This window comes from Cryptococcus neoformans, chromosome 7 (assembly GCF_000149385.1).
Source record: "Cryptococcus neoformans var. neoformans B-3501A chromosome 7, whole genome shotgun sequence".
Lineage (NCBI taxonomy): Eukaryota > Fungi > Basidiomycota > Tremellomycetes > Tremellales > Cryptococcaceae > Cryptococcus > Cryptococcus deneoformans.
Genome location: NC_009183.1, coordinates 980829 through 994626, shown reverse-complemented (window position 1 = coordinate 994626; position 13798 = coordinate 980829). Strand labels below are relative to the sequence as shown.

Sequence of the window (13798 nt, the reverse complement as noted above, 5' to 3'; positions counted from 1 at the left end):
TACCTGCTTAGTGGTGCTGTACTGGTACACTGTCCTGCTGCAATAGCTGCTCGCGCCCATAGAAGACTGTTTCCTTGGGTGAGAATGTAAGGTAAAGTCATGAAGATGCATGGAAATTTATGTTCATGGGTGAGCTGCAGCCAGTGCCCAAACAGTTGTTAAGTTCTCTCAATCGGTATCCCTATTGAAGGAAGGATGAGTAACAGACTTTGGAAGGTATTTCATGAGACACAATACATTCGTGAGCGGAATACACTATCAAAGTTCAGAATTTGTACAACATGCGCCGGAATCCAAACCCGAACGACACCTTAAATATTTATTTTGTAGCGAATTTGCCCACTTGATACACGCCCTTGCCGGCGAGTTTGACAGCACCAACTCCTAATTTTCCTATGCCGGACATCACCTATTATACCATTAGTTACATGGCATTAAATAAACAGCATGGAGAAAAGACTTGCCTGTTCTTTCCTCTGCTGGTTTGCCACTGAGTAGAATCCATCTTTTACCGTATCTGTTGCGCCTCTAACGCCCTTGGCGGCCGAGTCGAATCCAGATTGCGCTCCACTAGGAATGTAACTCTGCAATCCAGATCCTGTTCTAGGTGGTGGAGGAGGCGGTGCTGAAGCTGCCCAAGTAGATCAGATACAATTTTTCTTTATTCGAGGGCGATGTTTACTTACCAGAATGAACTGCACGCTGAGAAGGTTCTGTAGGAGTCCCCGTTCTTGCTTGGCCTTGACCAGGCATCGGTGGCAGCCTTCTACCTGCATTAACATTCTCATTCACAGCCCGGCCTTGTGACTCAAAGCCTTGAGTTGAATACCCCTGCCTCGATGGGTCAGGCTGGTATTCGTAACTAGCCGGTTGATTTGCATGCGTATGCTTCGGTTTGTTCTTTGTCAAAGAAGAGAGTGAAGTGTATTGTACTGGCTCGAACTGTTGGGTAGTAGACGGTCGAGGAGGTTGAGTGGGATGGGATGAGTGAGTGCCATATGATGGAGGCGGTGAAGAGGCCGTGGAGCTGGAACTAGCGTTTGAATTGCGGTAGAAGGGGTTGGTAAAGGAAGGCCTTGTCTTGGAGGGAATAGGCGGTGGGCCTGCCATAATTATGAAATCGGATTTACAGGGAATAGTTGAAGTGGAGGTCGCTGAGAATGAGAAGTGAAAAGACAGGGCAGAAAGAACTCGTGGCCAAGGATGGCCAAGGGAAAGAACGAAGAAGAAGCGATAATTATTAATAATTAAGTAAACCGACTGTTGGCGGTATCCGAATGCAGATTAATCCACCGATGCATCAAACAACATGTCATGATGTCATCATCATTCATTCAGGAACATCCATAACAGAACACAAGTCTTACGTAAAACAGGATGCCAGAAGAGAGCTCGACAACGAAAACGACTTCCCGTCCGAGCGGAAGATTCCAGTCATCCATAAACACCACAGAACCTTAAGTCAGCACCGTCAAACGTTTTCAACGACTTGGGAGTTGACTAAAGCGGGGAAGAGCAATCACTCTTTTCTCCCCCCTACCGACTGATATCGCATCATGTCTGCGAATTCCTCCACGCCTTCAAGAACCACCCAGTCTCAGGTTTATTCTGCGCACTTGCGGAACGCTCTTCTGCCAGAGCTCGAAAATACAAGACAGCGCTTGTCCACTGTCGAGACTGACATTGCAGAGTAGTAAGTATATCTGTGTACAGCTTATCCTCGGGGACAAAATTAATGCGCACACAGTGCTTTGCTGAAAGACAAGATTGATGGCTTGCAAAAGGAAAAGGGAAAGGAGGTGAATACCATGAGTGAGATGGGTGCTGGGGTTTGGGTCCACACGACAATGTATGTCGCCAATTTGCAACGAATTCTAAGAGTGAAATCGCTAATCGTGTGCATTAAAGACCAGATATTAGTGTGATCACCCTTGACTTAGGTCTTAACCTTCATTTGGATATGCCCCTTGCCGACGCCGAAGAATATGTGAAGAAAAAGCTCGGAATTTTGAAAAAGTGAGCTTCAAGAAGTGAAAGCTTAGACCGTACATACTGACAGTTCTGAAGGAAGAGAGACTCTTTGAGCCAAAAGGAGGAGCTCTTAGTTTGGCAGATTGGCCAGGTAAGTACGAGTTGACGGCCAAAAGTTGCCAGATTTTCCAAGGCTCTCACTGAACGTCCACTATGTAGTTCCAAGGCGCTATGGCATGATCATTTACACCCCTGGATTCCCTCGTATCACCGATAAGCCCCCACTACATGCTGACAATTTCCACAACAATGCTTTCCTCTTCGTAACTGACCTCCAATCTTTGCGATGAGCATGCGACGATTGTAGGGAAACCGACCAGGAGGTCTGCAATGGACTGGTAGATATGACTACCTGGAAATAAGCAAGGGTTGATTAGGGAGTGATAGCCAACCTGGTCTACGTCTACATACTCATAAAAAGTACTTAGTATGTTGGGCCGAAAGTTGTATGACAGAAGATCTGCCAAGTTGTAGCGTCATGATACATATGTTATCCATTTGACACATATCGGGCACTCTCAATAACCTACCCACGGTTAGATTCTTGCCTTTAATTATCCTCCCGGCATCTTTTCACGGAATCAATTGGGCAATAAGAAGTCTGCAAAAGGGTTAATTCCTTATTTTGTTACTAGGTGATGTTCAGGCTACCGAGGGTACTAATAAACGATCGACATGTGAATGAATATATATGTAAGTAATCTCTGCAGGAAATGAATTTGAACATTACGTTTCCACTGGTCATTAGGATCTATCAGGTACACCGCCACTAGCTTCTTGGGATATTGTCGAGACCTGGATAATTGCATGCTTCCCACTCCAAATGATCGATAACCTTACTGATGCCATCTCATAACTCATTGTCGATAGTGATCAGCCAGTCATTGTACACTCTATTTAATGGATCCAGCACTAATCCTCCACATGACAAGGAGCGATTTGTGTAGCCCACGCGAGCGAACACCCTTGGATGGCCCAAACGACTAGACGACACGTGCACTGGAGCTTTTTTTTCCTTCTTGAGCTTCTGCACGCACTTTTCCAGCGCCTCAACCTGCTGAATAAGCTCATTTCAGTTATCGGCACCACACTAGCAAACTACTCTTCCCTCCTTTGTTTACAGCTAATAATGAATATGATTCAACGACTCCACGAGCTCAAGCAGAGTCTGCTTTACCATAGGCACAATTCACCCATCTTCAGATTTTCCCTTCCCTAAACGTATGGAAGCACTCTGTACCTATACCCCACATGAGCCCCCAAATAGCCGATCATGAGGCTCACATTGAATCTATCCTTCTTGATAAAGGTTATTTCCTTCTTCATCTCATCCAGCTTTTTGATTGCAGAAATGACAATGCAATCGGGGGAATATCCATATCAATCTTGCATCTCTGCGAAACGATTTGAAATGCGATGAAGGCAAGGAAGGACGTAATAGTTTTCCATGTGATACTCGTCGATGGCAGTGGGGTCTGTGGAATTGGAATGTGAGGAGGGATCAGCTCCTTGATCTTTGAGGTGATTTCCCTCGAGCTCGTCGAGGCGGGTTATATCTGGCCTTGTCGTGTACGTTGGATTGCCGTCAAGCAACCTTTCGCTTACAGCGAGGGTCAACTCACCTGTTCCACCTGGGTAATACGCTACATGCTCTCATTTTTGGACTTGAGAGACGCGATCTCCTTTTTAACCTGTCCATCTTCTGAAAGACCTGATCAAATGGAAAAAAGTCACTTTTCATCTAACATAAATACATAATGAGTAGTCAAGAATGGAGAAAAAGAAGGAAGGAGATGTCACTCACCTCAGTAGCCTCATCCCTGGATAGCATTGTAAACGGCTCCGCAAATATGCAGCGAGACTCGTTAGAAGATATTGCAAATGATTGGATGATGGGGATTCTGAAGTTAATAACCGTGTCAGTAATATATATTTGTTCTTTAGCATCTATCCACAAGTCCAGTGATGATATGTTTATTGATAACGTATTAACGGTTTGCCAAAGAGCGGAAGTATTATGTATTCAGATTCGATACCGGTACCCTCCTGAATTTCGCTTGTTTTTTTCGCCTTCGTTCACAAGGTGCTCAGCGGAGCGAATAGGATAGAGATGCCTAGGAAAATGTCAAGACAGGGAGATAAAATCTCTATGCCATATGCTAAGATACACGGTTGAGAAAACGAGAATAAAAACCCCAAAAATTCCTTATCCCCTTTACGATCCCTACTCCTTTTCCCCCATTCTTACCCCCTCTTTGGGCTCTTCGGGATCTTCTGGCACTTCAACCCATCCCCACCTTCTCGTAAGACCGCCATGCATCAACCCAAAGAACACTGCCATCACCGTCGAACTCATGATGATCACGTTATAAGGCATCGAAAAGTCCGGAGTGGGGATATCAAGTAAGATGCGTTGGGTATAGACCCTGGCTCTATTTGAGCGGAGTGCGTTGATCTGGGGGGATGTCCATGATGATGGCGAGGCCTCAGATTCTGCTTCGGGTACGCCGCGTTCGCCTACGAGGTCCAGGAGTGTCAGCACACCCGCCGGGATCTCCTGACCCCTCTCCGCGTCTGGACGATGATCGGTGTATTTGAGAGTAAGTTTTGTGAATGGGATAGTGAGGACAAGTGTTGATCTAGGCGGGAGCTGGATTGAGAGGTGGATGGTAGTTGGTGGGATGTCAGGTGGGTTGGAGGGATTGTATGAGATGCTTTTAAGCAGATCGGCTACAATAATCATTCAGGAGAAGAGTTAACATCCATATTTGAGATGGTGATGGTGAAGGCTGACCTCTTGGACCCTCGTCTTCTATGCAAACGGCCATTTCGCTCATCCAACCTTTAACCCACCACGGCCAGATTTCACTGTAGATCGCTTCCCGTGTAATATTTTCATGATTCGATATCTTGATTTGAAAAGTCCCGTCTGATGCTTGAGAGTCGATAACCGTCTTCATAACGGAAATCGCGGGCGGATCGATCGTACGAGCTATTCAAACTACGTTTAGCCCGTGGACAGCAAAAATTTGCGAACAGGATAAACTTGCGATATTCAAACCTCTCTTCATCCCACCAAACCTTTAAATCTTTCCCCACCATTTCCCTATCCTTTGCGTTCCATTCCATGACCTGTCTCCATTTCCCATCCCTCCATTCTCCCACAACCCGACCTTGCGGCTCAACATTGACTTTTACATTTTCTGGCAGGATCAGCCTGATCACAGAACTCTCCGTCTCTGGACATGAAGGCGGTAAACGCTTCTTGAACAATTTTTCCAGCCCTGTTTCTCGCTTGACGTTTTTGACGCCAGCCCCGGGGGGCATCAAATCAACCACACCTTCCCACCAGCCTGTCCATTTGCCTTCTGGATGATCGTCGTTTGGCATAATGACTTCGATCCCTTCGGATTGGAAACCCCAGGAGAAGATGATGCCTGGTTGGGAGAGGAGGGCCGAGAGGCCTGAAAGTCCTTTTGAGGGAAGAAGGAAGAGGAACGGCGTGAGGTTTTCTGTACAGAGATTGTGGTGTGGGTGCGAGAGGAGAAAATGGGTCAAGCCTAATCATTTGAGATCTTAGCTCTGTGTGTTGGATGTATGTTATGCCCTGAGTGAGAAAACGTACCGTCCGGATTACCTCGATGAGGAGGGTATATCCTTCCAAAAGTCTTGACATTTTCGCCCGCTTCTCTTGGCCCTAACCCGGCGCAAAACAATCCCCCAAGCGCATGGGTCACCGTCCCCCACCTCTCCTCCTCGCTTCCCCCCTCGTTCCCATTTCTCACCCATCCTCTCACTTCGCCACCGCCTCCGCCGGACAAATAGTGTAGTGGTCCAGATTGAGATGAACGACGTTGATCCCAGCGTCCAGCGACGAAGGATATGGACAGCTCGGAGATGTTGTTAGTTTGCAAAGGGAGGAGGAGCGATGGAGGGGTGATGGAGTGGTGATATTGAGCTGAAAGTTTGTTAAAGAGATTTCTACATAGTACTAGAGGTAGACTTACGAATCGAGGAAGTGGGCTTCGTCTGGGTAAAGTAGGTGGTAAACTCAAATAACACGGATAACTTGCCATCGGGCAAAGGGTGAAGTGTCAGAGACTCGTGGAACGAGTTTGAGCTGGGAACAGCAGCTACAAAGACCGGTGCGAACAAAAGAAGCGTAAGTGATGACAGCAGCATCCTGCTTCCTTGTTCTGGATGTTGTCCTTGTCAGTCAACGTTCGATATACCGTATATCTTGCGAATATCTCTTTTGATGACGGATTTCAAGCTGGTCGGAGAAAGTGATGACGATTGCATAAAACGCGTCGCGTCGCCAGTCACCCTGCGACTGCTGCCGTGAGACTCGATAGAATAGCTTGTAAATCTACTTTTGCAGTTTATACAAAAGGTGATGTATATCATAGTCCATATGCATGCATGAGTACCCGATGCATGGAGGAGCAGAGATAGACCCAGAAATTACAGTCTGAATAGAAAGCGCTCAGCATAAACAAAGCTGTAGTAATAGATCCGGACACCGATTGGAAGCTATTATCCGCCGGTGGTATTTTCCCGTTTTCTCCCGGACATTTCGACTTTCCTCTCTCCAGGCTGGCGAATTCGACCTTTGCTGTACCCAACTTCGAAAAAACGGTCATTACAACAGCCATGTCTTTCCTCTTCAGAAGCACCATCAGGGCATCCACCTCCAGACTTCCCACCAGCCTGCCCACTCCCACTCCCCGCCCCCTCGCTTTCCTTCCCCTCCCGCTTTCACGTTTCAACTCCTCCCTCTCGACTCCTCCATCTCCATCCGCTACCAAACCATCATCACCTCCTCAAAATCCTATAAACCCCAAATTCGCAGAGCTCACCTCCAGTCTCTCCATTCCCGTATCCTCCACTTCTAAACCTCATGCGGCCGCTGCTGCCGCAGACCCTACATCCGAAGATTGGTGGATGACCCTTTCCAAAAAGTCTCACTACAATACTTTCTCGTCGACCAAGGGTTTCCACCCTACAAAATACTTTTCCGGAAGATCGATTGAGTTGAACAGGGGCACAGACTTTTTGGTGGCATACAAGAGGATGCAAGGAGTGATGAGAATGGGGAACATGAAGAAGGAAGCCAAGCTGAACGAGTTTCATGAAAAGCCTAGTGTGAGAAGAAGGAGATTGAGGAGTGAGAGGCATAGGAGGAGGTTCAAGGAGATGGTAAATCGCTTTCATTGATTTCTGAGTTGCGCGACATGTGGCTAATCATATCTTAATAGGTGAGGTCCAAGGTTCAACAAGCGTTGGCTATGAGGAGCAGGGCGTAGACATGCATTCATCTTCCATTGGCATTTTGCGAATCAAAGTAACCTTGCCACTTTTTATGCTCAGGCAATAACTGTACATTGCATAAACTGTGCCTGCTGTACATCTCATGCAATCTACTGTAATACAGTAACCAAAGACCCATGTGACTATAATACAACAAACGACATCGTATAGAATCAATCCTCGCGAAAAACCTGGATCTACTCATCCCTCAATTTCATAGGTATCTCACCCCCGTATCCCGCTGCCGCCGTTCTTCTCCGTTTATCAATCTCATATGCCTTGAATGTCTCTTCCGCATCATCACACATTTTCCACGTATCCGTATCCATTCCTTCCCTTTTTAGTGCTTCCAACCAAAGCGGCAGAGTTGGCTCCCACACAGGATGGACATTAGTCCGGTCCACAGGACAGGCCCATACACCCCTATCAACTTCTCCATGGATAGAAGGCGCCTCGGATCCTAGATGCATAGCGGGAGAAATGTCGATAAAAGTGAATATATCAGGATACTGCGCGCAAAAGGAAGAGAGGAGATTGTTGAATTGGTCGGTCATACGGACTCTGACAGGGAGGGTACACAAAGGCGGGGAATGGGTGAGTAAAGAGGCGATGGGCGTCTTCGTTTTGCTTGAGCCATTACCATTGCTGTTACCATTATCGGCAGAGAAAGTGGTGGGCGAAGCAGTAGGTTCAGTCAAGGGTGTATCGAGAGCGGGTGACGGAATGCTTGACGATGTGGTCGTAGACGGACCGGGACTAACTTCAGGTCGACAGACGGGTTTATCGCTTACTCGCAGTAATGACAAACCATCCACCAAATCCCCTTCATCTTTACCCCCACCCACATCGGCACGGGCACTCATACCTGCACCAACACCCTGATGAGGCTTCCAGCCACGCCCAACCATACGCTGCTGCTTTTCAAAGTCCTCTTCAAGCCTTTCCACATACTTCTCCGGGATACGGGGGAGCATCTCATCCTCAATGAGAGGCGGAAGGGCAGCGGCGATGAAGACTTTCGGAGGTCCGCCCACATCCTTGCCGTTGACGGCGGTAGACTGCCCAACTCCTGAACTTCTTTTCTTTTCCGCAATGGACGAGAGCCTCTCGCCCACAGGTCCATGTACGACTTCTCGCTCGAGAAAAGTGGTGTACGCTCTCACGACAGCATTGACAAAGTCTTCGGGACCGAGAGCGGGTCCAGTAGAGGACGTTTCGGTAGCAGAATGGAGAATATTGGTTGAATCTGGATGATCAGAGTCGTTTGTGGACGAGTCGGAAGGGTCGGAAGAGGAAGAAGGAGATGAGAGTGAGGTGATTGGTTTGTTGGCGAGCTGCCAGATGTAATTAATTTGCAGATCAACCTATGAGAACGTCAGTGAAGTCTGTAACGGCGTAATCGGTCAAAACAATCTCACGTTGCCAAACACTAGCATGACAGACCGTTTAGCACTAGAGCTGGATTGATATGCGTACGGTGGAGGGACCATCAAACTGTTCAAAATTGGTAAAAGCTCTTTTGACACTTGCTTGATAGATTTCGGGTTATTCAATCCCTATGTCCCCAGGAGAGTCAGCACAATCTGCACCCTAAAGTCGTCAATATAATACTTGCCTTGGCAGAAGCTCCCTTGAATGTCTTGATTTGCACCGAATCCCCGTCCATCAACTTGAATGGCCCAACAAAACTATCCCCAAAGACATGCAACTGAGCCGGAGAATGCTGGATATACGCCCGTCCATGCCTCGGTTGGGGACTATCGTTCTTGTCTGTCCACTTCCCGTTATTCCCACTCTGTGTATAGTTATCGCGTCTGCTGTTAGTGGGAGTATTATATGCAGAATTGGGTTGGGGATAGCTCGAGCTCGGACTTGATTGGTATGATCGACGAGAAAAGTGTGATTTTCCTGGATGGCCACTTTCCCATGGTGATCCATTTTTGTGACCAATACCACTTCCGTGCCCTACTCCACTTCCGTTGCTGGACCACCTAGTGTTGCTGGACGGTGTACGATTGGCATTGCCGTTCGAGTACGTGAGTGGGGTCGACCTATCGCCGTTGTTGCTGGAAGTCGTCGATTGGACCGGGGTTGCAGGAGTTGACAGGGTAGAGGGTGTTGAGCGATTGCGCAAGTGTGGTGGAACATAAGCCGGCATGGTTATAGACGAGTTGTCGATGGTATATATACCTTGTCGAGATGTAAACAATCCGTTCGTTCTCGCTCAGCTTTCGCCTGTGCAGTGATCCGGTCGAGATGGTAAATGGGTGCCAGATTAAATACGTAATCATTCGTATCCCCGCCACACAACGGAAAATTCAGGCTTCTCATCCGTCCATCGCATTCATCTCCGTCTCTATAACATTCCACTTACTTATTCTTTTAGTTTTAAAAACACTACCAACAATGGCCTCTATTTCTCCCGTCAAGGTTGCGGGCACTGTTGCCGCTGTCGCTGTTAGCGGTTTCCTCGGTTACGCCGTCTACTTTGATTACATGCGACGACACTCTCCCGAGTTCAGGAAATCTCTCCGTGCGTTTCAGTTGGCGTCTCAAAATTGTTGCTGCAACGTGGGCATGGAAATCTAATGGGAATTGGGATGAATAGGAAAGCAGCATAAGAAGCTCTCTGCTGTTGCTGAGGCCAATGCTAAGGCCGAGAAGGAGAAGAACGCTAAGGTGCGTTGGTTATTTTATCTCGTCTCACATTGCAGACGCTAAAAAACCGTTATCCATCGCAGGCCCTCCGAGACGGCTTTCTCCGCATTCAGACCGAAGCTGTCCCCATGACCCCAGACCAGCAAGAAGGTTACTTTGCCGAGGCTGCCAACCAGGGTGAACAGCTCATTGCTCAAGGCGAGGAACACTACGTCGAGGCTGCTTTGCACTTCTTCAGGGCTTTGAGGGTATACGGTAACCCCGGAGAATTGCTTGCTGGTGCGTTGTATCTCCCGTTTCACTATGCATCTTGTGCTGACGAGTTGATCTACGTCAGTCTACCAACGAGTCGTCCCCCCTCCCGTCCTCGACATGATCATCCAGCTTATCGCCCTCTCTACTAGCACCGCTACTGGAGCCGGCGCCGGGGCGAGGCCCACCGCAGCTTCGCTCGAGACTCCTGCACCCGCCCCCGCTAGCGTTGAGGACCTTGATGAAGAGAAGCCCGCCAAGGAAGATGCTCCTAGCCCGAATAGCGCTAGCCAGGGTAGCGGTGCCGAGTGGGAGAAGGTCAACCAGGAGGCTCAGGAGTAAATGGATTTCGGGATGAGAAGTCGGCGAGGGGTTTTTCAGGTTGACTGAGAGTAACAGAGGATTGGGGAAGAGATTAAGAAGATCTAGTTGGGGATGGTGGTCGCAACGTGATAATGGAGATGATCTCCCCAATGATAATGAAGGGAGATACAACTGATGGCGGATCTCGATCAAACAAAAGCAGTGAAACATTTTAGCAAACGGTCGAACATGTGACGAGCAAGGAGGATGTAGAAATAGCAAGCTGTTATTGGTCGGGCCTTTCACTGTCAAGTCACAATTCATGTATCTCATTTGGCTTTTTCTGCACTTTGTCGCGCTATGCGAGCTGTCTATTGTCGTGTTGGATTTTGATAGAACGCGATCTTGTAATTGTCTTTGAACATGTCTGCTATCTCAGTTGTCATCGACATGGTGGACATCTTTCACTGCGCCTAGAATCAATCGCATCCGAGTGCGTGACTACTAGACGCTAGATGCTCTCAAGTGATCATCTTCGTGTGATTTGATTGCCTGGTTGAAGTGGAAGGAAAGATGCGACAGGATAGTCCGTAGGCATCGAACGTGCAGGGGGCGAAGAGCTGGCCGCCAGGTGGCGACGATAAAGAGTGGCCATAGAATATTGATTGCTGTACTTTGCTGCGGCGCTGAAAGGGAGCAATACTGACTGAACGATACTGAATGGATAAAAACCACTTGCAATCCCCTCCATTAATGTATCAGATCTTTATTAGCTCTTGTGACTCGAACCGTAGCAGGGAATAGAAACATAGTCGACGTTTTCTCTTTCGTTGTTAAAGTAGGCGAATTGAAACACTAGTGATTTCTCATTGTTGACTCATTTGCGTGTATCCTGCAAGCGATCCAATCACGCTTGCCGTCAATCACTGGTAGAGAATTGCGCATGAATATTTTGTGTGTTACGAGCCCATGAGATTGAAGAAGAAGAAGGTGCAGCTTTCTTTCTTATGCCCTATTCTTACATTTTGCGCCCCTTAAATGATGCCTCTCTTCCCCATGAACCATCCTCCTCCTAGTACCTCATATCCCCTCCTTCTTTTGATTATTCTATCCCATTACCCATTCTTTTCTTTTTTCCCCTAAATTAGGAAGACAGCTGAGAAAGGCTACTTATCATGGGTGTCATTCCTGGGTCTCCGCTGAGTTGTAAATTGTAGTACTGCACAACTGTATGTTAATATAAAACTCCGTGAGTCCATCATTCCGTGATGTCTGTTCTTTCGTTACGCCTGGCCATTAATTAACATGTGCCCTGTATGTATGTACTTGCTTGTTGCTAAATAAGTGCCACTGTATCTGGCATGGTTCATCCCGAGGATAAAAACAAAACGATCAATCGTTCTTCGGGAATGTAAAGACATGCAAATCAATTACCAAAAGGGCGCAATAGTAGGGATGAATGATTCCAATTTTAGGATCGAGGACGGAGGAAGAGTCACCTATTTCGATATAATCGACTATACGAAGAGTCACTTATTTCGATGATCGACTATTAGTCAGCAGACGGTCGTGAACCCTGATTCTTCGACCGCCGAAGGATTGGGGTCTTCGTCACCGATTAGAAATTTCCTTATAAATCGTCATAACAAAATTTCCAAGGTGCGGCAAACGATTGAACGATTGAAATGCGGTTCGATGCTGCGCTGAGTAACGAACCCGTCGTTCTCGTATATACCGTCACCACATGGTGCCATAGTGGTGTGGTGATGGTGGCGGAGGTTATGGTTGTGGTGGCGATCATCATCACCGCCGTTGCCGTGTGTCGTGGTAGACAAACAAGAAGCTGAGGGTAGACAGACTCTACGTAGACATTTTTGGCTTATGGCCAATAATAGTAGACGGGTAATAGGTCTTGTTGTACGCAGGTTAAGTTATTCCCCGCTTCCCTTTCCTCTCCTGTGAATGTCATGTCTCTCGTCATGGTCCCAAAATTCTCACCAAAGGAACGTTCGAAAGGTGAAACAAATAATTGTTCAGTCTCAAAATAGGCAAATACAATGATTTCAGATCATTTGCGCTGTTGTTCCTCCTGCTTACTGCTGGTGAAGAATTTGCATTCCTAAGCTATCAATTGTGACTGCTAGCAGCCTCCTACCTCCTCGATGACGATCGAGGACCATGGATCGATGATGCTGGTGAAAGAGGAATTATACACACCGTTCCATCGTCATCGCCTCGCTGCCTTCCTACCAATATTTCTAAAGAAAGATCTTTTTTGGTCTCATCCACAGGAACATTATTGACGTCAGCCATCATCAGGCTCAACCTGAACATGCGAAATGAAATGAAGTATACGCGAAAGCGGGGGGCAGGTCAAACGTTTCAGCTTAGCTCTAAAATTTGAGTAACTTGTGCTTGCGCTGGCATGTTGAAGTTTATGGAATGTCTAGTGTCAATAGCGGACTAGTAGCGCGTGAGCTCAGTGGAGGTTGAAGATTGCTGATAAGCTAGGCTCGAACACAATGTCACGTCGAGGAGCTTGTGTTCGTTGAGACTAGTGATAATCGGTGTTTGATGAAACGGGACGCGGAGGTTGTTGCTGGTGGGATGTGGAGACTTCAAAGTTAGAGATGAAGCCAGTACCATATACTAAATGACAAGAGCTTCAAACCTACCCCAACATCCGGTTCTCGACGAGCGTTCACCATTCCTGAGGCGCAAGCCGGGGGTTTAGGGACGAATGGACGCCCAACATGGCCCGAATGCATGCCTGCGGGCTGTTGGATGGCGCATGCGGAGATGTTATGGAGAATGCGGGAGAAACCCACATCCGTCTAGCCGTTCTCCTCAATTTCCCCTTGTTCCCCTCGTGATTCCACGTCGCTTTGTCACAATCTTTCTCATTCAACCACAAGGTGCTCCGGGATTACGGCGTTATAAACAGGCCTCCCCCGCGTTATCAGTATGGCACTCTCGTCAAATGAGGTAGTTGTCCATGATCAGGCTCACTTCCGCAGCCAAATTTGCATGCAGTGAACATATTCGCCGAGTTTCAGGCTCATTTGTTATATCGCGTTCCTAGATTTACGTCGGGAGATCCTGGATTTGTGGATAAATTGCCCTTTGCTTCGAGAAGCGGACGCATTCGGCCGGTGGAGGAACAGGGAGGAACAGAAGCAGATGCCGGCGGCAAAAGCTGATTGGACCCTTAACTCTTACATCTAGACCCTTCGGGTTTGTCGTT

At 47.6% G+C, this 13798-nt stretch overlaps 6 protein-coding genes across 6 annotated transcripts; 3 read left to right on the top strand and 3 right to left on the bottom strand.

The window, feature by feature from the left end:
* Window positions 1–319: 319 nt before the first annotated feature.
* On the bottom strand, window positions 320–1110 carry CNBG3360 (hypothetical protein; the record flags this gene model as incomplete). Its single annotated transcript, XM_769262.1, has 3 exons — window positions 320–409; window positions 465–631; window positions 687–1110. 3 exons carry the CDS (start codon window positions 1108–1110, stop codon window positions 320–322), a joined length of 681 nt encoding a protein of 226 aa, XP_774355.1.
* A 446-nt stretch (window positions 1111–1556) lies between these two features.
* CNBG3350 (hypothetical protein) lies at window positions 1557–2211 on the top strand (the record flags this gene model as incomplete). The annotated part of the gene is made up of 5 exons (XM_769261.1): window positions 1557–1693; window positions 1748–1849; window positions 1909–2016; window positions 2068–2122; window positions 2191–2211. The coding sequence occupies 5 exons, from the start codon at window positions 1557–1559 to the stop codon at window positions 2209–2211; spliced, it is 423 nt and encodes a 140-aa protein (XP_774354.1).
* Window positions 2212–4255: 2044 nt separating this feature from the next.
* Window positions 4256–6213, bottom strand: CNBG3340 (hypothetical protein; the record flags this gene model as incomplete). Its single annotated transcript, XM_769260.1, has 5 exons — window positions 4256–4761; window positions 4826–5023; window positions 5082–5591; window positions 5657–5989; window positions 6039–6213. The coding sequence occupies 5 exons, from the start codon at window positions 6211–6213 to the stop codon at window positions 4256–4258; spliced, it is 1722 nt and encodes a 573-aa protein (XP_774353.1).
* Window positions 6214–6684: 471 nt separating this feature from the next.
* CNBG3330 (hypothetical protein) lies at window positions 6685–7337 on the top strand (the record flags this gene model as incomplete). The annotated part of the gene is made up of 2 exons (XM_769259.1): window positions 6685–7230; window positions 7290–7337. 2 exons carry the CDS (start codon window positions 6685–6687, stop codon window positions 7335–7337), a joined length of 594 nt encoding a protein of 197 aa, XP_774352.1.
* Window positions 7338–7538: 201 nt separating this feature from the next.
* Window positions 7539–9499, bottom strand: CNBG3320 (hypothetical protein; the record flags this gene model as incomplete). The annotated part of the gene is made up of 3 exons (XM_769258.1): window positions 7539–8705; window positions 8760–8897; window positions 8993–9499. 3 exons carry the CDS (start codon window positions 9497–9499, stop codon window positions 7539–7541), a joined length of 1812 nt encoding a protein of 603 aa, XP_774351.1.
* Window positions 9500–9747: 248 nt separating this feature from the next.
* Window positions 9748–10593, top strand: CNBG3310 (hypothetical protein; the record flags this gene model as incomplete). Its single annotated transcript, XM_769257.1, has 4 exons — window positions 9748–9874; window positions 9950–10020; window positions 10083–10278; window positions 10337–10593. 4 exons carry the CDS (start codon window positions 9748–9750, stop codon window positions 10591–10593), a joined length of 651 nt encoding a protein of 216 aa, XP_774350.1.
* Between the last annotated feature and the right edge of the window lie 3205 nt (window positions 10594–13798).